This window comes from Trichogramma pretiosum, unplaced genomic scaffold, assembly GCF_000599845.2.
Source record: "Trichogramma pretiosum strain Unisexual culture from Peru unplaced genomic scaffold, Tpre_2.0 scaffold139, whole genome shotgun sequence".
NCBI lineage: Eukaryota > Metazoa > Arthropoda > Insecta > Hymenoptera > Trichogrammatidae > Trichogramma > Trichogramma pretiosum.
Window position 1 is genome coordinate 175,418 of NW_019640810.1, and position 22,147 is coordinate 197,564.

A 22,147-nucleotide genomic window follows, 5' to 3' on the forward strand; every position below is an offset into this window, starting at 1 on the left:
TTCAATTTGAGCAATGAATGATAATACTGGAAAAAAATCATATGAATTTAGCTTTGTGTAAAAATGTATTCACGTTGACTTGACAAAAACAAACATAATGAACGGATAATTGTTTTTAAGATTTATTGAATCGAGTTTCAAGCTGAAATTCCCTGCCTATCTTTTGTCAATAAAATCCATCTACAATGGAAAGATTTTCGTAGACATAAATATAAGATAAAGGGAGTAGAAAATAAAGGAAAAGTTTCTAGAAAAAGTTTTCTATCCACTTTAGTACTTAGACTTTGCCGAGAATTCTTTCTTTACGTTTGTTCATTTGTTCAATTCATTTTGCAACTGAATTAGAACTTTTTTTTTTTTAAGTTTTTTCAAATAACGAACCACGCATTTTTTTATCAATAATCAAAATAATAGTTTATCTACTGATGCGTGGGTAAACCGTGACATGAGGGGAAAAAGGAAAAATTAAATAACAATACAAGAATTGACTGTCAGTTAATTGCAGGAGATCTAAAAAGGTAAGAGTATGTACAAGACTCGTCGCGACCCTGGATGAAATGATGCGCGGCTTGAGGCAGCCACGTTATGCGCTAGAAGAGCTATCGTCGTGGGCCTATACGTAATGACTCTGGTGACCTGCAAGCGCGTAAACGCTTACAGTCGCGGGGACGAGCAGAGTCAGCGTTACCTGGACTCGGCGAGCTCGCGTGACACCACTTTCGGGGATAAACCTGTGAATGCATAAATATTCTTTGGTTTGGTTTATATTTCAACAATGCTATGCGTAACTGTAAAGTCAACATTTCATTGACACTGTCATAAAAAAAAAATTAGTGTACCAGAACACTGCGATTTATGATTTACGATTGTAGACATGTACGCGAAGCTATACAATAAAACAACTCGAGTTATTATTTGACCGATCCACACGCATGAAAACGCAACGCGCGAGCGAGAGACAGAGACGCAGATACAGAGATACACAACGCTACATTGTACGTTTCATAGACATGAGTGCTGACTGCCGAGTACTGCTCGCCTGTGCTGTGCGTGTCGCAGCAGAAGCGAGCTAGCAGTCACTCGACACTGCCTAGCGTAGACCAATCACAGCGCGAGAAGCAAACAGACGCTACTGAGACTAAAAACCTACGATTATCGCGCTCGCTCGCTCGCTCGTTTTTCACGGATTCACTAGCCTACCCAACGAGCCATAAGACGTTACACATCAAAATTTATTTTCATGGACAAAAACTAATAGGATGATATTCATCTCATATTCATCTCATACATTAATTCAAACTATATATGCTTAACATTGATAAACATCAATTTTTGTGATAAAGATTCTCATTTGATAGTAAAAAGAACCTAAATGTGAATCAGCATAAAACACCCCCTATACTTATGATTGTAGCTGCCCTAGAATATGTTCTGTAATAACGAAGATTGGAACTTTAATGTGAAGATGTAGATTGCGGAACTTCACATTAGCTCTACGTCACTTATATGTTGAACAAGTTAGATAAAGCTTTACCTTCCAGTCTCTTGACTTATCAACTTAGCTTATTTTTTAAGAATCATAAACATTTAAGAATCCAGACACTGTCTTTGAATTCTCGTTTCCGGTAATTATTTGTAAAAAAATCATAATTATTCTACACGAATTTGTTAACAGAATACATTAAATTAAACTCAAAAATAATTCTCCAATTGATATACAATGAAAAAATTTGAAAAATTCAAAACGTTGCTCGATGAATTTTCATTTTTTAAATTCAGCGCTAAAACTTTGTCGATAGCGATGTAGACTGTAGACCGATGCAATCCATAGCGACCTCTGCTAATTTATTCTGTAAGGTATATAATGTTTAGCATACGCGTCACGCATCTCGCAGAAAGAATAACAATTATTATAATCTATTAATTATAATCTCAACTAAGCTATATTTTTGTACATAAAGTAGTGCGCGTTGCAATTGCAGTCAATACGGTTCTTTTGTACACACAGAAGAATTGTTTGTTTATCAAAGCCTCAAGCTAGTATCACTGATGGTGAAAATACAATTAGAAGTTATAAATAACTTCACAGTTTTTAGAATTGTAAGCTCCACTGACTGATAATTTTGGCAGATACATTTATAAACGTGTGCATAAATTCCAGCTCAATTATTTGAAAATAATTTAAAAGAGTGGAATTTCAGAACGTCAAAAGTATGATATACTATTTATGTAATTCAAAGAACGCTTGTGTCATTGCACCTAAGTAAAATTCAGAATTACTCTTGAATTTATTGGTGATCAATTCAATGGGTTTAACCTAAATTAAAAATTTTAATTAGAAATTTTCCTCATTTTTCAAAAATCTTTTTAATTAACAAACAATGAGTGACAAAGTAAAAGTTGAATTTATCTATGAGTTACCATACTCAGAAAGATTAGAAGTATGCAGATTTCTAAACCAAAATAATAAGTGGGAAGAACTTGCTGGTAAGCAAACTTTAACCATTATTTCATAAGTACATTTTTAAATATTTCTTTTTTCATCAAATTTTATAACATGATTCACTTTTAGGTAATTGTATGCAATTTACACATACTGAAATTGAACAATTGAAAAGAGAATCAAATCCTGCCGATGAATTGCTCACTGCTTGGGGTCATCTTAATCACACAATTTTGGAATTATTTGTGCTTTTATCAAAAGTTCATAATTATGAAGCAATGAGACCGTTGAAAAAATTTGTTGATTCTAAATACCATCCATTAATATTAATTGGAGAATCCAATTTATCTGCTTTTTTCAATGGAAAAGTTCTAGAAAATTTGAAACAAAATAATAATATAATCAAAAAACTTATTGACTTTTCTGATGAGGTAAATGATAATGAACAAAATAAGAATAAGAATATTAATGATTTGGTTTCTAAAGAGACTCCTCCTTGTAAACCTAAAGAAACTCCTCATTGTACACCTAAAGAAACTCCTTATTGTACACCTCAAGAAACTTCTAAAGAGACTCCAAATTTGAAAAAATCAAATGAAGAAGACAAAATTTTGAATATACCTAAAAAAAATACCAATGAAAGTATTTTAAATTCAATGAAAGGGAATTTAGACACACATCTTCCTCGAATTCCTTATGAAGAACTAGCTAAAGCTACACAAAATTGGAACCGAGGAAATTTATTAGGTAGTGGAGGATTTGGTGTAGTTTTCAAAGGTAAACCATTCAAAGTTATTTTATACCAAAATTTTTCTTTTCACTTTTTACTTTATTGAACATTTTATTATATATTTGAACTGATGAAATATTTTTTTTTAAGGAATATGGAAAAATACTGAAGTAGCTATAAAAAAAATAGAGCCAAAGGGAGCAGATCTTGCAGATAAATATGCTTTACAATTAGAACAATCTTTTAGAGAAATAAAAATTTTAAATTCTTCTCCCCATGAAAATATTTTACCACTCTATGCATACAGTTTGGATGGCTTTTCTCCTTGCTTAGTTTATCAATTGATGCAAAATGGCTCTTTAGAAGACAGACTTCGAAGAAAAAATGATAGCACACCTCTAACTTGGATACAAAGACGAGAAATAGCTAAAGGAGTAGCTCGCGGATTGCAATACCTCCATACATTGCATTCTAATCCTCTAATACATGGAGATATTAAAAGTGCTAATATATTGTTAGATAAAAACATGGAACCAAAAATTGGCGACTTTGGTTTGGCAAGAGAAGGTTCATCTGATGATTCATTCAAAGTCAGTAAAGTACAAGGAACCAGGCCTTATTTGCCGGATGATTATATTATTAGGAAAAATTTGTCTACTAAAATTGACACATATAGTTTTGGTATTGTCCTATTTGAACTAGCAACAGGATTAGCAGCTTATGACGGTTCCAGACCTTCTAATAAACTTTTAAAAGAATATATTGATAGTTTTACTATAAAACGATTAGAACTTATTCATGATCATAGAGCAGGAGATAAACTAAGAGGTATTGCTCACTATTTAATTATACTTGGCAAATGGTGCACTAATAAATCAGCTGATGACCGACCTGAAATGTCAGAAGTTTATGCTAAGTTCAAAAGCTAATCACATTTGTATAAAATTATTAAGACCTATAGTAGACTATAAGTAATTCATCTTTTAAACATTGTTGAATGTTCCTTTGATGTTTATTATGAATACAAATTGAAAATTGTATCAAATTGATAAATGTACAATTTATGACAGATTATGATGTATTTTGTAAAATATTACATTTTAATAAAAAGAAGTATTTTAATAATTTATTATATAAAATGTTTTTGTTATATATAAATAATTTTCATATTATTGTCTGCTATCAAACAGTGTCATTACATCAATTGAATTTTTAATAAATGTCAATTTTTAAATAAAATTTTTACGTCTATGGACTACGATCGAGTTTAAAAATATGAGTCAGTTAATGTATAGTAAATCATCACATTAAAATGCGCTCAAAGGATTTTTTTTTTTGAACTATGGAATTTGCTTTGAAATATAAGTGTCGAGGATTTTAAAATAAACCATTGAAAAGGGGAAAAATGCCTCCCGGGTCTTCTCAATTTTATAATGAGTCATACTCCCAGCGAAGGCAATCATCTTTCCAAAATCGCATAATTTTAGCGAGCGGACTAGGTAGCGCGAAGTAGTTCGTGGCTGGGAATTGACGAGCACCGCCACTAGATAGTGCTTACGATCGTGCATGGCATTTTTCCTACTGCTCGTTCAGTGTACTACGTGCACGACAAATAGTCCAAGCCGTTTCTCGGTGTGTGTGTTCTTCTCTCGTGTTCGTTAGGCTAGCTCGCGCGAGTTGACTGCTGCTTGGCACAAGAGCATCGTGTGAAAATGGCGTCGTCAATCAGAACGATCCGTTTGTTATCGCGGAGTACAGGATTTTTCAGGAACTCTAGCTGTTGTCTTGCCTCAGCTCGTCTCGCAAATGTCAGCGAGTTCAACCAAAGATTTTTACATACAATCAAGCGAACATCGTTGCCCGCTTTGACTCAGGTAAGATTGATCCGCACAATGGCTCTAGCAGCTACGACCACCACGCCGCTATCTCACTGCCGGGCTATTTTCTTAATCTTGCGGACATTATGTAACTTGAAAGTAGCATCTCTGCTTCGAATTGACGCGATATTATGAAAGAAAAGAATTCAAAAATTAGTTGAAAACACAACTTCAGAGTTGTCGAGTTGAGGATGTTATTGTTATTTTGATTTTCGATTCGAGATGAATACATGATCGCGGCTCTAGCTGTATCTCAAGCTCATTTTAGTCGAGCACCATACGACCGAATCACGTTTTACTCTGTCATTTATCGAGTACAATATTCAAAGACAAGCCCTATTTTGCCTAAAATCATTTTGATAAATGCAGGTCAATGGCCAGAGTGTCCGCAGCTATAGCCACACAATAGAAGAGAAACCTACACTGAAGGAAGTTCAAGACCGCGTTTTGAAAGTCGTCGCCGCATACGACAAAGTTACAGCTGACAAGGTTTATATAATTTTTATTTATTTGCTTTCAGAATAATACGGACCAGCAAGTCAAGCGGGTACGCCACTACAGTGAAAAACCACCGCTCACAGTTAAATTTATTACTGACCGCGTACTTTTGGTTCTAAAACTTTATGACAAAATAGATGCTGAAAAGGTATTTTTTTTACCTTTATTTAGCGTCTTTTGAATATTTTTACTACTGTAGTAATAATGGTTAACACCCAGCTTGAATTGTGGTACCTACTAGTTGCAACAATGTACATTTTATTCTGTAAAAAAATTTGATTTTTAATTATATTTGATTACCCACAAGAATGTTTAATTCTGAGTACATTGCTGTATTAGTATATCACTTCATATCTCATTCTGAAGTTTTGATATTATCTTTTTTTTTTCAGCTCACACTGGACTCTCACTTCATGAATGATCTAGGCTTAGATTCTCTTGATCACGTTGAAGTGATAATGGCAATGGAAGATGAGTTTGGATTTGAGATTCCAGATATGGATGCAGAAAGGCTAGTAACACCTGCTGCAATAGCTCGTTATGTTGCAGATAAAGAAGATATTTATGAATAATAAACACGTTTATAATTTTAAGTAAAAACTCAGTAAAGTTTAAATACTTAAGATAATCTCATAACAGTTGTTACCACAATGTGGATGATTTGTGAAGCGAGGAGTTAGTGCTACTTATTTGCTTTCCTGTATATAGATCAAGATCATTATATTAATAAAATATCATGGAAAATGATTACATGAAAGTTTCAAATGTTATTTAATATTGATTTAATTTTTTTGTACTATAAATTGTATAATTACACAATTATTTCATAATAAATTTCATCTCTGCGTGATAAAATTTGAAGTACTGGTAAATTTAAATGACAATGTTTTCAGAATTGTAATTAATAACTCAATGAAGTGTGATGTCAAATTCATTTTATAAAAAAATTTTTCATAAAAAATGATGCCGTTTAAATAGAATTGGTGGAACTCTGAAAGAATTGGTGTGATGCATGGATTAATACAACGCCTGTCACACGTATGTAGCTACAGCTCAAATTTTAAATCCATCGTAAATACTAGATTTTCAATTGTCAACAATAACTTCAATTTTAAAAAGTTGAAAGCATCTAAGTGAATTTTTTTGTATTAGTGTTAGAAAATTGATTTCAATTGCAATATTTTGTTAAATTTAGTGTCAACTTCCCATATTATACTCAGATTTAATTAGCCCTTAGCATGAAAAGTATTGAAATCATGCTTTCAGATTTTTCAATCTTCTCATAACTTCATTTAAACTAATATTTGATTTTTGTAATCATTATTCTGTGAATTTGCAATAAAATTTCTCTGAACTATCTCTAAATATATATAGTTAAAATTGATGTAAGAACAATGTTGCAATATGTCGTGGTAAGTTGTGCTTGCGAGTTTCTATGCAAGTATTAGTTCCGTATTGTAACACAACTTGTCAATGTGTTCAAATGCCACCAGCACCTAGCAGACAACTTTTTACTCCTCATGTCGTAAAAGTATATACATAACACATTTAGCTTTCAATTCGTATCCATTTGGCACTTGAAATTTTGAAATATTAAATAACGTTTGACACAATTTTCTTTGACTGATTTTCTTAAAATTTTTCTATACATTTAATACTGTAATTTTGTTTGAACGTTTTTTTCATGATTCGAAGTTACGTATCTTTCCGTTTAAAAAGATCGATTGTTGTAAAAACAAAACGATTCATTTTCGATTCTTAAGGTAATGCAGGGCAGTTGTTATTTCGCTTAGCAAATCAAAGTTTACCACAACCTACAATCCTGAGATAAGACGAGACGAAACAAGTTCCAACTTTTAGTATTGCTATCTAATGACTTCGCCAATAGTTCAACTGTCCCAGCTTAAAAAATTTAAAAACTAACTGTTATTTTTATTCTATGTATGATTTAACGATTCACGCAAAGGTAAATTGTCGGGAGATAAATAATTTCTTTATTGCATGTTATACTTTCAAGTGTCAATTTTTTAAAATAAATTTTTATATGTATAAATTATATAGTTCTCAGTTGCACAAGCAATTAAACTTACTTAAGTGCCCGGTTGAATTGAATATCATTTCTAACTCCATCATGAGCTTTTATGCTGTGGCAAAAGGCAGAAATCCAGGAATTTATTACAATTGGTAAATTATTCAATATAAACCTTTATTATAATCAATTTAAAACTTTTTTTCTTTTTGTAGGAGTGACTGTGAAGTTCAAATTAAGAAATTCTCTGGTGCGAGGTATAAAAAATTTTCCACTGCAAAAGAAGCAGAAAACTTTATAAATCTAAATTCAGAGAAACCAAAAAATGACACCCAACAAGGTAGCTCGTCATCAAAAAAAGTATTAAAATATTGCCAAAATATTCCTTCACTGAAAAGAGATTTCTCTAAAATTAGTCCTGAAGAAAAAATAAATGTCTCTTCGAAAAGAATAAAAATCATTGATCCACCAAAACAAAACAAGGTAATTATGAGAAAAATTATCATTAAATTTCTAACCAAAATTAAATCTTAACATATATAATTGACTTTCTAGAATGTGGATGGATTTTTAGAGGATGAAAATGGCTATATTGAAGTTTATACAGATGGAGCTTGTAAATTCAATGGGAGAGGAAATGCAAAAGCTGGTTTCGGAGTTTGGTTTGGTGATAATCACCCACTGTAAGTTTTCACATGCTATTATTTATTTTGCTAATCATTTAACAAATATTTTATACATGCAGAAATGTAGTTCAAGCACTTGATGGTAAGGCAACAAATAATAGAGCTGAAATTAAAGCTGTAACAATGGCAGCAAAACAGGCTGAAAAAGCAGGTATAAAAAAATTGAGAGTAAACACAGATTCTCAATTTTTAATAGATTGTATTACAAAATGGATGCCAAATTGGAAAAAAAATGGATGGGTTACTTCAAAAAATGAAACTCCAAAAAATAAGACTGAACTTATTGAAATGGATGAAGCTTGTGCCAAATTAGATGTTAAATTTGTATGTATTTATTATTATTACAGAAAAAATGAATTTTTCACATAAACAAATGATATAAAACTTTTTGCAGAATCATGTGCGAGGACATTGTGGTATTCATGGGAATGAAATGGCTGATCAACTTGCCAATTTAGCATGTGAAAGAAGTAGCTAATTTATGACAGTTAAAACTAGAATAATTAAATGATTAAGTTATTATATTACAGACTTGTATTTATATTGGAATAAAATCATATTTTATCAATCATTTGGTTTTAGATTAGAAATACTTGAACTCCTTTTTCTTTGCGAGGGTAAAGGTGATATTTGCCTTAAGAGTACATAAATATCTTCTGGAGACACTTTCAATGACAGTAATTCAATCATCACTCTAAAACAAATTTTCCAAAATAAAATAAATGTTTTGGTGAATAAACTTAATAAAAATATTTTTTTTTTACTTAAAAACTCCAGGTGAGGAATTTATTCCAGCTAGTTCAGCTAATGATATTAATTCAGCATAATCATTTTGTGAATACATGTTGTTTGTTGTGTGACTGCAAAAGCAAAAATATAATTTATCTATTATAATTTTCATTAAAATGTTAATATATGAGTTGCAGTGTAGTGATTTTTTTGATACATGTTTTCTAACAATTGAAATAATAACCTGTCTATCATTTAGGCATTACTGAGAAATCAAATTCACTTTTTGATTATTTTGATTTCTTTTAATGTTACTTTGGTGAGATATAAAGTTGATTTATTGTTAACATCAAAAGTATTTTGAGAATGACAGCTGACTCAACTATAAACTGTTATCAATACTGATGAGTGATGACTATTGATGAATGAATGATCTCTTGAACGAGCGCCTGCGCGTGTGTCGTTGTCAAATGTCATGTGACGCCCTGATGCAGCCAGAAATGGCGGCCGCAATTCAAGTTGCAAAGGTGATTATCAAATTTTAATGAAACAATTTTAAAATACACTTTTAAAAAAAATAACCTTTCCATCGACTAGGGCGTTTTCCTGGAATGTTCACTTGATCAGCCAAGAGCACTCGTAATTCTGAAAAATTAAGAAAATTTTTTGGCAAATGGCACTTGTGATTGGCACTCGAATAGTTAAATATGCTATTAAAAAAAAACTTTTCATTTTTAGCGAAAAATATTACGGTGTTCGTTGACATCAGCTTCATACGCATTGCTTCCGTTTTTTTGAGTCAAGCTATCCAGTAAAATTAGTTTTGAAAATGGAAAAATTCGCAACCACAGCTTAAAATCGGGAATAGTTAGTGAGAGATTAGAAATGAAGTAGTACAAAATGCCACTTAACAACTTATGGGAATTTAACCCATGAAAAACTAATCACCTACATTGAACATGTAATGTACTGACCGCCCAGTCAGCACAACGCGTGCGCAGAACCCGAAACACACACACACACACACGCACACACACGCGCACACACAACCTACCTTACCAACCGGAGGAAAGACCGGAGATCGATAAAATAGAAAAGTAGACAACCGCATATCGAAATCAAAAAGCCCCTCGAGATAAAACGGCACCGCCAAACAGGCAATTTTCTGAACGCGAGATAAAGGACACCGCCGCAATTCTTCCGAACTCGCCGCCGCCAAATGCAGGCAAATTCCCCGAACTTGCGATGAAAGGCACCGCCGCCAAATGCGTACCGAGATAGGAAATTTCCCCGAACTTGCGATGAAAGGCGCCGCCACCAAATGCGTACCGAGACAGGAAATTTCCCCGAACTTGCGATGAAGGGCGCCGCCGCCAAATGCGCACCGAGACAAGCAACTTTTCCGAACTCACGATGAAGGGCGCCGCCACCAAAACAACATTTCTCCGAACTCGGCACAACTCCGCCTACCAAACAATCATTGGCGCTCCCTCCCTTGCCTTCCAGCCACCAAAAACCGGCGGCTTGATCACCCGACCGGCGGCTCCCTTCCCTTTTCTTCCTCGCGCCGCCGATATCCCGTCGAGTATATAAGGAGTGCAGCTTTTTGGCGCATCGTCATTCATTCTTGAACAACCACCTGAGCATCCCCAGAGCTCTTGGCTGATCGACTTGCGAAATAGGTATATAGGCGACCTCCGCTGGACTTGAACTTTGATAGGAGAATATCCGTGAAGGACTCGACCTCGGAGCAGCTTTGTGGACTTGATCTCGAGAACGATTAGCGATTTTAGTCTCAGAACTAATTAACGGACATAGTCCATCGAACGAGAATATCTCGGTGCGGTGCTCCAACACCAAGCGCTGATATTCCCTCTTCCCCTTTTTGCGATCGACCCCGTGCTCGAGTGTCAACCCGGGCGAGTCGGGCCGGATCACCTAAAGGAAAGAGTCGCGCCACTTGAGTCTCACGACTCGCGGGTCCTCGATCCTCCCTTGCAAGCTCCGACTTGCCGTTCGAACGAGCGGAGCACGTGCACAACGAATATCAACGAGTCTGTTATATTCTGTTGGCGTGACCTCCCCCGACGTAAGCCCTCCTCGCGAGAGTCGAGGCAACGTCGACCCACCTCTCTGAGGTCATTATTTTCATCGTCTTGTGCCATCGACACCAGGAGTACATCGACGACTTCTTCGCGTTTCAACGCGTTTATCGGGAATCGAACCCACAGCAGCAACCAAGCAGAAGATCGCCCCCGTACCGACCTGCATCTCCATCGGATACGCGCTTGCGCAGAAGCCCGTGCAAGGAAAGGCAAGTTCAGTACCTAACAAACACATTCCTCTGGAGAATGTGTACACAAAATATTTTCAAACCGTTAACGGTATTTTATCAAATCTCAAAAAAACAATGGAATCATCTCTTTTAACGGTAATCGTAAATGAACTTCTCGTAAAAGCACTGGAGAGTCAGTCATTCGGTATTAAAGTATCATTGATGTGTGATCCACAAATCATTAGTATTACCGATCGAAACTGGAACAGTTTGAGACTACTTTTATTTCAATTTCTACAAAAAGAATATCAAGCAAGAAAAGAATCGAATAGCACTGCAGATAAAGGGTTATTAAGAAACGGAGCCTCGCTCATGGGTGAAGTATACAGCCGACGATACATCGTAGCCGAAAAAAACTTTAAATATTTGGCTGCTCCCTTAATAAATTATTTGGAAATGATTTTAAAATCTTCTTCTTCTGAAGACCTTAAATTAGTGGTCAGGCAAATTTCGATGAACGGCAAGAGTCTGTCTATTCAAGCTCAAGCTGAATTGAACAATCTCATGTTTTCGTTGCGGCAAATTTTGATCGAACGATCAGATTTGTGTAAAGAATCGAGGGGTTTAATAATGCTTGCTCTAGACATGGAAAATATAAATAACGAGCCATTCAAAGATGAAGATGATGAATTTTACAACTATATTGGGAATTAACGTTTATCAAGAAATGAAAAAAGTCAAAGTAGTTGCTACTAAGCTTGCCTGTGAACGAAATACGCGATTGGAAAGGAAAGAATGTGTCAACGAAGAAGTAGCAATACTAGATGGTGCAATAAACCTAAAACAGTTAGGGGCCTTAATCAAAAGAGCAATTAAAGACTCTCCAATAATGATTGAAAAATCAGGCTGCTATGCAAATAGCTTTATAAGCGTCGTAACAAAGAACCGTCACAAAGATAAAAAAGGCTCCATTTGCGGAGTGTGCCTAACGATACGCATGAACCGAATGAAAAACGATGAAAAATGTACCACATAATCGAGAATTAAAGTAAAATATCGCGATGCTAGTCGAGGGCGTGTATGATTTCGAGTAAAGATACTAGGGGCTAAGAGTGTGTGTGTCTGTGTGTATGTAAGACGAGCCGTTCTATAAACGAATTGTGCTCATGAATGGAGGGTCGTCCTATGAACGGATCGTGCCTTGAATGCGTTGGGTCATTCCCATAAACGGAATGCGCCCATGAAAGTGGAAAACTCGAGCTCCTAGTGCCCGGCCTCGAAAATCTTGCATTCGCTCAAGATGAAGCTTGCTTGATAAGAATAAGTTGTCAAATTTTAATTCTGGCGAAAAATTGTTGTATTGTTTTCAAAAGTTTTCCATACGGTACAGATCCGTGAGGTTTGAATGCAACTGTATTCATGTAAATAAAAGAAAAAAGTTTTGAAAATAAAGATATTTATGAAAAATAAGTCGAAAACATGGTATACAATTATTACCTTACCTTACTATTCACATAGATAATAAGACAAGCAAGTTTTGGCTCGGTAAGTTTATATTTCAAACATCGTTTGGCGATAAGGTTCACACAATTGTCAACTAACACGAATCGAAAAACACTCGAAACAGAAAACGTTGACCAATGAAAATAGAACTTATACTTCCCAGATAACACGTAAAGTTGCCGCAACGTTGCGGCAACCGCGATTGTGGAACTAAGAAACGTTTCAATATTTAAATTCAGCAACGTTTTTGGAACAGAAAAAATGTCCCGACTAGTAGGATTTTAACGATGCGGTCACGTTTCAAGAATGTTATTTAAAGTATAAGTATCGAGGTAAGACGGAGTCTGAAACGTTCCCGCAACTTTACCTTCGAAATTTATTCTGAAACTCGATTTGTATCCGCATTGTTCCAAAATCGTTGCCGCAACTGTAAATCGAAAAAATTATTCAGAATTTGGCTATAGGGCCGTAAAGTTTCAAAAACGTCGCCGCAACTTTGCGTTTGAGCCGATCCCAAAAACGACGTTTTTTGCAATGAAATTTGTAATTAAGATAACAAAACAGCAATAAATTAATAAGAAACACATTGAATGATCAGGAATTTTATTTTAATGCAATAATTACAAGTTTTTTAATACATTTTATTAGATCCAGTTCAACTTAGTTTAAGGGGAGATATACACCAAATTTGACCGAAAAATCGATTTTTTTTTTATGTTTGCTTTCGATTCTTTGACATTTGAAGTATCATTTCCCAAATTTTTAACCCTCAAAACAAATTATTTATGTTATTATAATGTGTGTAAGCCATATCACGTCAAGTCTCGAATGGCTCGCCCGCGCGGCATTATTAGGCGAAATCTCGCAATTTCTAACTCGCTGTAAAAGTTACTAAATGCACCTAAAAAAAAAAGTAAACTACCATTTCGATAGGAAATTACCTCAGCTTTCTGATGGTGGGGTCATATTATTAAAAATTTTCCATTTTCCTCGAGAAAATTGCCGGAAAACTTTTAAAGTTGAATATCTCGAAAAGGGCATTTTCAAGGCGTTCGGCTGCCAGTACTGCTGCTGTTAGTGCTGCCTCTGGTGTTCAAATTTGAGAATCAAATTTGTAAACAAAAAGCTAGCCTCTCTTATATAGCAGTATTGAACTGCGCCAGCAGAAGTAGCAGAAAGATTAATTATGTTGCTCATGTGAAGATTTAATTGATAAAAATGTCACATGTGCAACTAAAATGTCAATATAAATCAGCTGTGCNCATCGACAAACTTCGCCTCTTCGTCCATAAATACCTCTTCGGCGTTTTCGAAGAAGTTTTCCTTGAAATACGGATCCTTCAAATCAGCTCCACTAGCTAGACCCACTATTTCATTATGCCTCTCGACGATGTCATTCCACTTTGTCGCTAAATTCTTTCGTCGGATTTCGATTGCACCCAGCGTAGCCGGACCCTTCTTCTTAAGATTGATGAACGCTCTGGACAATAAGTCGAGGGCCTCTTGTTGCTCTTCAACAAGATCCTTAAAGCTGGACATAATTTCGATAACCGCTGATACTTGATAGTTCACTCTTGAAATAAATTCGACTCCGAAGGACCAAAATGTTCGAGATGATGAGAGGAGATGAAGGGGAAATTGATCACCTTTCGAAAGAAACTCTGAGTTGAGAATAAACCGTTACTACTTTATTGATATTTGAACACGAGACTTTGGCTAGGCCTTGGCTGTNACAAGTGATATAGTTAAAATATACTTTAGATTACAGCATGTTTTATTATTGGAAAGGACATTTGAAATTGTTCGAGATGATGAGAGGAGATGAAGGGGAAATTGATCACCTTTCGAAAGAAACTCTGAGTTGAGAATAAACCGTTACTACTTTATTGATATTTGAACACGAGACTTTGGCTAGGCCTTGGCTGTTGCCAGCTGAGCATTCTCTACGCGACTGACTTATATACTACAATAACTCTTATGTACTACAATAACAAAACTTAAAACTAACGGTACTATTTACATTATTTACAATTTAAACGGTGTTTGCCTCGTCGATTCATTCACAATCCGGAACATTCCGCCCACCTTCGCCGATATTAGGCGAATCATCTTCTGCTGGTGGTAGAATGCTAAGTTTGGTGACAGGTCTTTTGAATACAGACGTGGCAGTTTTCACTGATACCACTCGTACCAGGCCATCCTTTCCAGGGTGAACTTGAGTTATGCGTGCGAGGGCCCATTTGCACGGCGGCGTCAGTTCCGATCGGATCACGCATAACTGTCCGACACGAATCTGGGTGTTGCTCTTCTGCCACTTTGGTCGATGTTGTAGCGCCTGCAGATATTCCGAGGACCATCTCGTCCAAAAATGCTCATACATATTTTTCAGCATCTGTAGCCGAGAAAGTCCGGAGATGGACAAATCGAGCGTCGACGGTTCAGGTATGGTACATGTTGCGGTGCCAATGAGAAAGTGCGCGGGTGTCAGCGCCGTGAGATCCGTTGGATCGTCATTGATCGCTTGCAATGGCCGCGAATTGAGACACGCCTCTATTTGAGCAAGAAGAGTGGAAAATTCTTCAAATGTTAGACGCGTATCGCCTATTATCCTCTTGAGATGGAATTTCGTGCTTTTGACCGCTGCCTCCCAGATCCCTCCAAAGTGTGGTGCTGCTGGTGGATTAAAACGCCACTCCGTGCCCTCGTTACTCAGCATGCGTGCCAGTTTTTTCGGCTGCTTCTGTGCCTGGGCAAATAACTCACGAAGCTCTCGGTCGGCGCCAATGAAATTCGTTCCGCAGTCACTTGAGAGAGTGGCACAAATACCTCGACGAGCCACGAAGCGCCGGTACACCATCAAAAAATCACGCGCCGAGTAACCAGATGCCACTTCCAGGTGAACTGCACGCGTAGCCAAACATACAAAGACGGCGATATAGCCCTTGAAAGTAGCCTTTCCTCTACCTCTGGAACACTTAATGTTAATCGGGCCAGCATAGTCGACTCCGGTGTGAAGAAACGGTCGGCTCTGTTGCACTCGGAGGGCAGGGAGATCACCCATGAGCTGACTCGTTGGAGTCGCTCTATATCGCCAACATCGTATACAGCGACCTATTACTCGTTTAACGAGCGCGCGACCTTGAGTAATCCAGAAGCGACGTCGCAAATAACTCAATGTGAGCTGCGTTCCTCCATGTAGTGTTCTGTCGTGCGCGTCGCGAGCCAACAACAGTGAAAGGAACGATGTACTGGGGAGTATGTACGGATGCTTCTCATCATAATGCAGCAACGAATTCTGCAGTCGACCTCCCAGCCGCAGTAGGCCCTCTTCATCGAGAATCGGGTGCAGCCGTAACAGTGCACTTTTTCTCGACAAGGGCACAGACCTCCGTAACGACTCGATTTCCTTAGAAAAATGAAGTTCCTGCACCTGCCGAGTCCAGAGCTTGAGCGCGCTGTCTATCTGAGCTGGGGTCAGCTCCAGCGTCTCACCTGACCTGAGCCTTCGCGATTTTCTTTTTCTTCTCTCTCGCAAGCGCGCCACAAATTCCATACATCTCGCTGTAACGCGCAGCAGACGATTGAGACTGGAGTATCTCTTCAGCATTTCACTCTCCTCCGGCCCGCGGCTGGCGATATGCACCGCAATCGGTCTGCATTCAAGCTCTGTGTTCGGCAATTCTTCGTTCATGTCTCGAGGCCATGGGTCGCCCGAGCTCGTTATTATGTCCGGTCCGTCCATCCAAAGTGAGGGTGAACACAAAGCTTCCACCGGTGCTCCGCGCGAGGCGATATCAGCGGGGTTCTGCGTACCCGCGATGTGGTGCCAAGAGGCTTGAGGCAGCGTCGTCTGGATGTCCGACACTCGATTGGCCACGTATGTCTTCCACTGCGTTGGATGTCCACGTATCCAGGCCAGTGCAATGGTCGAATCAGACCACAAGTGCACCGGAACGTCGACCATCGACATCGTATCGACGACTCGCCTCATCAGTTGCACGAGCATATGGGCCGCGCAGAGCTCCAGTCGTGGCAGCGAAACTTGTTTCAAAGGTGCGACTTTTGTTTTCGATGTAAGGATGGTGCAGCGAGAACTAACGTCGTCGATCGCTGTTCGTACATAAATTACAGCACCATAGGCCCGTTCTGACGCGTCAGCGAATCCGTGAAGTTCCAAGACAGTGCCTGGAGTCGGTGATAGTCCTATCCATCGAGGTATACAGACTTGAGTGAGGTTCTGTAGGTCCTTGACAAGTGATTGCCACAATGCTTGCAAGTGCGCCGGAAGTGGATCGTCCCAGGACAAACCTAAAGTCCAAAGGCGCTGTAAAAAAATCTTGTACTGGATAGTCAGTGGCGATATCCACCCGAGCGGGTCGTACAGCTGTCCAATAAATGATAGCGCTTTTCTCTTCGTTATGTTCTCCGTTGGCGGATCAGCAATGGTGAAACGAAAACAATCCTCGTGCGGTTGCCACGATATTCCCAGCATGCTTACCGCCTCACCTGCATTCCAATTGTATTCTCGAGCGCCCGCTAATTTCTCGGGAGGAAATGACTCCAATAAGCTGGGGTGGTTGGCGCACCACTTGCTCAAGGGAAATCCGCCCGCCATAAGAAGATCCGCAAGCTCGCGCTGCAATTCGCGAGCATCCTCCAGCGAGTCGGCTCCTGTAAGTATATCATCCATATACGCACTATTTTTGAGAACTCTTGAGGCCGCAGGGTATCTCGCCGATTCGTCACTCGCCAATTGCTGCAGGACCCGGATTGCCTGATATGGCGAGCTTGCAAGCCCGTAGGTAATTGTATTAAGTTGGTACGTCTTCATTTCCTCCGTCGGCGCTTGCCTCCAATAGATTTGTTGAAATCGACGATCACGCTCATCGACTAGTATTTGGCGGTACATTTTCTCTATATCTGCCGAGAAGACGTATCGGAGCTTACGCCAACGCAGCATGATGTCGAAAATCTCAGTCTGCAACTTAGGTCCGACGTGCAGACAATCGTTCAAAGTCGCGCCATTATCCACCTTGACTGACCCATTGAAAACGACTCGCAGTTTGGACTTGTCTCCGCTCTGCTTCAAAACTCCATGATGTGGTAGATAAAATTGCTCACAAGCTGCTTCATTGGCTACACGCAGTTCGCTCATATGATTGAGCGATGTATATTCGGACATGAAATCTTCGTACATCTGACCCAATTGCGGTTGCTGAGCAAAGCGTCGCTCCATTCGCTGCAGCGTTCGTTGCGCGACCAATCTCGAGTCCCCGAGCTTGGCTGCATCTCCCTTGAACGGCAGTCGAACGATATATCGACCATGCTCGTCTCGTCGATGTGTCGCGACGAAATGCTCTTCACATTCTTGTTCCTCTTTCGTAAAAGCAGTACTTACAGGTGCAACATCCTCCTGCTGCCAAAATCTTTCCATGAGCTCGTGCAGCTCCGTATCCACTCCGATCGTGTGACTGGCGATCGTGGGTGACTTCTGCGCCGCAGTAGGTCGAGCGTCGGTAGCTCCGGTTAAAATCCAACCCAGCTCCGTCGCCTGTGCGATGAGAGTCGAATCTGCTCTTTTACGGAGTCCTCCTTTGATCAGCGCAGGGAACAGATCAGCACCGATGATGACATCTACTTTGTCCGCTGCTTTGATGTTGTAATCTGCGAGTTTCAGTCCAGCGGCAAAGTCTAGTTGATGAAAAAGCTCGTATTGTGGTGTGACGTAGTCCGATAAATGCGTTAAAATCAACGCTTGAACCGTCCACTCCTTTCCATTATCGAAGTGCGGTCGAATTGAAATCAATGCTTGATACTTGGCAGTCGCACATCGCGCACCGCCAACTCCGGTTACCGGGACCAGTGCCTTTTGCCGTGATATGCGCAGTTGCTGCGCGAGTGCCTCCGAAATAAATGTTGCTTCAGAGCACGGGTCGATGAGGGCACGTACTTCCATTGTACGTTGAGAGGCCGAAACGATGATTCGCGCCGTGGCCAGTAGCATCGAGCGACGAGGCCCACGACGTGCGATATGCGCATTGACAGATATGTCCTGAGTTGCGTCCAGCGGTCCAGACGCGTCCGCCGTCGCCTGAGAGTTGCCCATATGCAGCAATGAGTGATGACGTTCCTGGCATCTTTTGCAGCTTTTATTAGAGCGGCAGTCACGCATGAGGTGATGACCCAAACAGTTGAAGCACAGTTTATTTCGCTGCACGAAAGCCTTACGCTGTCCAAGCTCCAACGCGCGAAAGCTGTCGCACGCTGCGATGTAGTGCTCGTGCTTGCAATACGTGCACTGGTTATCCGTTCTTGAGGGTTGCGATGAGGCTGTATGCGCCGATACACGTGCCTGATTTGTGCCCGATCTTGAGTTGGCTGAAGTTCCGCTACTTTTTCCTGGTAATCCTTGATCCGCCGTAGCCTTTGGCATCTCGACGAACTCCAACGCTTCTACTCGGGTCTTGAGAAAGCTATCCAAATCTTCATAGCTCGGCGGCTCGGTAGTACTTGCTCGACTAGTCTGCCAATCCCGGCTGGTGTTGGGGTCGAGTCGCTGTACCGTCATGAAAACTAATACGTCATCACATCGTATCGGCCGTCCGAGCGCTTCCAAAGTCTCAACGACTTCATTCGTCCGGTCTCGCAGCGCCCGCAGCGCCTTTGAGGATTCCTTGTTCAATGGCGATATTGTAAATAGCTCGCTCAATGCTGAATGAACGAGCGCTCTCTTGTTGTCATAATGTGACACTAGGCGATCCCAAGCTCGTTTGTAATTTTCTTCTGTAACGGCCAGATTCTTGATAGTTTTGGCGGCATCTTCAGTCAGGCTTGACTTCAAATAATAAAATCGCTCGACGTCGGTTATATCGGTGGCATCGTTCATAATTGCCTGAAACAAATCCTTATACGGTTTCCAATCCGCATATTTACCGGAAAAAGTCGGCAGCTGCAACGTTGGTAGCTTGCGATTGCGAGTCGGTCCCACGGCACAACGCTCCGACCCGTTCTGCTCGTGGCCCGACGTCGTCTCCCTGTCCGCTCTTTTTATCGCCAACTCCTCGTCGACAAACTTCGCCTCTTCGTCCATAAATACCTCTTCGGCGTTTTCGAAGAAGTTTTCCTTGAAATACGGATCCTTCAAATCAGCTCCACTAGCTAGACCCACTATTTCATTATGCCTCTCGACGATGTCATTCCACTTTGTCGCTAAATTCTTTCGTCGGACTTCGATTGCACCCAGCGTAGCCGGACCCTTCTTCTTAAGATTGATGAACGCTCTGGACAATAAGTCGAGGGCCTCTTGTTGCTCTTCAACAAGATCCTTAAAGCTGGACATAATTTCGATAACCGCTGATACTTGATAGTTCACTCTTGAAATAAATTCGACTCCGAAGGACCAAAATGTTCGAGATGATGCGAGGAGATGAAGGGAAAATTGATCGACTTTCGAAAGAAACTCTGAGTTGAGAATAAACCGTTACTACTTTATTGATATTTGAACACGAGACTACCAGTTGAGCGTTCTCTTGACGACTGACTTATATACTACAATAACTCTTACATACTACAATAACAAAACTTAAAACTAACGGTACTATTTACATTATTTACAATTTAAACGGTGTTTGCCTCGTCGATTCATTCACAATCCGGAACATTCCGCCCGCCTTCGCCGATATTAGGCGAATCATCTTCTGCTGGTGGTAGAATGCTAAGTTTGGTGACAGGTCTTTTGAATACAGACGTGGCAGTTTTCACTGATACCACTCGTACCAGGCCATCCTTTCCAGGGTGAACTTGAGTTATGCGTGCGAGGGCCCATTTGCACGGCGGCGTCAATTCCGATCGGATCACGCATAACTGTCCGACGCGAATCTGGGTGTTGCTCTTCTGCCACTTTGGTCGATGTTGTAGCGCCTGCAGATATTCCGAGGACCATCTCGTCCAAAAATGCTCATACATATTTCTCAGCATCTGTAGCCGAGAAAGTCCGGAGATGGACAAATCGAGCGTCGACGGTTCAGGTATGGTACATGTTGCGGTGCCAATGAGAAAGTGCGCGGGTGTCAGCGCCGTGAGATCCGTTGGATCGTCATTGATCGCTTGCAATGGCCGCGAATTGAGNCTAAATCAAAATTCTAGAAAACTCAGCCCATAAAGAGTAATTTTATGAAGATTTTGAGACGTACTAGAGGTCTGTACTTCAAAAACTCTGGTCTGAACCTTGCGCACAGTGCCAAAATCCTAAAATAGCAAAAATAAGCTATTTTTAGACGCAGAGGTCTATTCTGACACTTTTTTCCACATTTTGTAGGGTCCAAAGATGCCAAATTGATGTTGAAAACATAGGTTGACATCAAACTGTGATGTATATCACAAAAATGCCCAATAAGAACCAATTGGTGTATGACTCCCCTTAATACACTATATTTATAGCCAAAGTATATCCACAATCGCATTCATAAATGAGCAACAAAATAAACTTTGTAAATAGAAGAAAGCAATGAAACATAGCTCATAGATTATTATTACTATGTGATTTAATGTAAAATTTTATTTAACAGCTCTGCGTTGGGAATTATTGAAATAATTTTTTTTAAATATAATTTTACATGTACAAGAATCACTCAACGTTTCATTTGTTCGACATAGCAGTCTCATGCACAACGATGCGTTTGGAAAAACTTTCAAATATACTTTAAGAATGTTTATTGTAAAAGTAAATTATTATTTATGATAAGATTGTTTTAAAGTTGAATTGAAAACTGTAAAAAATATCAAGTTGTACTTTGCTTTTTTCGGAGCTTCGGAATGATTTGTAAAAAAAGCTTTTTAAATGAGCATTAAAACTTAGCATGTATATTAAAAATACCAAAGCACTATCAACAACACATATAGTACAACAGTATAAAAAGGGCTTTGTTATTGCTGTCACCAAATGTAAAATTAGCGAAAGCCATCCGGAGTAACGTCTCACAGTCACTTACTCATCAGCTGGCACTTGACCGGCAATTGCTCTGCCTACTCGTTTTTTTGCTTCTTTCAACCAGGCTTGTGTAGTAACTTTAATTTCGGTTCTGGTGTAGTTTGGCATTTTTGCCTGGACAATTGCAAATAGAAAAAACGATGATTATCTTTTAATTTTAATAACATTGCAAAATTATTACCTATTTCCACCAGTCTTTTGTAGACGTGCGTTTTAACTATTGCCCTTTTTTGTATTCTTCCACGCTTTTTTCCTTTGAAGCTAAATTTCATTGCTAATTCATCAGTCATCAGTGCTTTAAGTACTCCTCGAGTAGTATAAGTGTCCAGTGGGTGCTCCAAAGCCTCTCAAGTAATTGCGCTGTAAAGAAAAAATGAAGAAGAAAATT

General features: G+C 39.1%; 6 protein-coding genes across 10 annotated transcripts; 3 read left to right on the forward strand and 3 right to left on the reverse strand.

The window, feature by feature from the left end:
• Positions 1-1,872: 1,872 nt before the first annotated feature.
• LOC106651056 (serine/threonine-protein kinase pelle) lies at positions 1,873-4,283 on the forward strand. The gene is made up of 3 exons (XM_014369391.2): positions 1,873-2,487; positions 2,573-3,220; positions 3,324-4,283. The coding sequence occupies exons 1-3, from the start codon at positions 2,382-2,384 to the stop codon at positions 4,100-4,102; spliced, it is 1,533 nt and encodes a 510-aa protein (XP_014224877.1). The 5' UTR covers positions 1,873-2,381; the 3' UTR covers positions 4,103-4,283.
• A 405-nt stretch (positions 4,284-4,688) lies between these two features.
• Positions 4,689-6,298, forward strand: LOC106651132 (acyl carrier protein, mitochondrial). 3 transcript variants are annotated; one of them, XM_014369517.2, is made up of 4 exons: positions 4,699-5,047; positions 5,420-5,539; positions 5,586-5,696; positions 5,941-6,298. In XM_014369517.2, exons 1-4 carry the CDS (start codon positions 4,886-4,888, stop codon positions 6,118-6,120), a joined length of 573 nt encoding a protein of 190 aa, XP_014225003.1. In that variant the 5' UTR covers positions 4,699-4,885; the 3' UTR covers positions 6,121-6,298. The 3 variants fall into 3 exon arrangements, with proteins under 3 accessions (XP_014225001.1, XP_014225003.1, XP_014225002.1); XM_014369515.2 differs by lacking the exon at positions 5,420-5,539 and having other exon boundaries at positions 4,689-5,047; positions 5,571-5,696; XM_014369516.2 differs by lacking the exon at positions 5,586-5,696 and having other exon boundaries at positions 4,745-5,047.
• Positions 6,299-6,399: 101 nt separating this feature from the next.
• On the forward strand, positions 6,400-8,821 carry LOC106651131 (ribonuclease H1). Of its 2 annotated transcripts, XM_014369514.2 has the most exons (6): positions 6,400-7,514; positions 7,610-7,732; positions 7,793-8,060; positions 8,133-8,260; positions 8,323-8,587; positions 8,658-8,821. In XM_014369514.2, exons 2-6 carry the CDS (start codon positions 7,680-7,682, stop codon positions 8,739-8,741), a joined length of 798 nt encoding a protein of 265 aa, XP_014225000.1. In that variant the 5' UTR covers positions 6,400-7,514; positions 7,610-7,679; the 3' UTR covers positions 8,742-8,821. The 2 variants fall into 2 exon arrangements, with proteins under 2 accessions (XP_014225000.1, XP_014224999.1); XM_014369513.2 differs by lacking the exon at positions 6,400-7,514 and having other exon boundaries at positions 7,521-7,732.
• Positions 8,739-12,821, reverse strand: LOC111694137. Of its 2 annotated transcripts, none has more exons than XM_023461009.1 (4): positions 12,770-12,821; positions 9,237-9,637; positions 9,028-9,123; positions 8,739-8,957 (listed from the first exon to the last, which is right to left on the reverse strand). In XM_023461009.1, the coding sequence occupies exons 2-4, from the start codon at positions 9,245-9,247 to the stop codon at positions 8,828-8,830; spliced, it is 237 nt and encodes a 78-aa protein (XP_023316777.1). In that variant the 5' UTR covers positions 9,248-9,637; positions 12,770-12,821; the 3' UTR covers positions 8,739-8,827. The 2 variants fall into 2 exon arrangements, with proteins under 2 accessions (XP_023316777.1, XP_023316775.1); XM_023461007.1 differs by lacking the exon at positions 12,770-12,821 and adding an exon at positions 9,744-9,921.
• Positions 12,822-14,826: 2,005 nt separating this feature from the next.
• On the reverse strand, positions 14,827-20,109 carry LOC106654274. The gene has a single exon (XM_014374068.2). It carries the CDS (start codon positions 20,107-20,109, stop codon positions 14,827-14,829), a length of 5,283 nt encoding a protein of 1,760 aa, XP_014229554.2.
• Positions 20,110-20,411: 302 nt separating this feature from the next.
• LOC111694139 lies at positions 20,412-21,867 on the reverse strand. The gene is made up of 2 exons (XM_023461028.1): positions 21,761-21,867; positions 20,412-20,898 (listed from the first exon to the last, which is right to left on the reverse strand). Exons 1-2 carry the CDS (start codon positions 21,865-21,867, stop codon positions 20,412-20,414), a joined length of 594 nt encoding a protein of 197 aa, XP_023316796.1.
• Between the last annotated feature and the right edge of the window lie 280 nt (positions 21,868-22,147).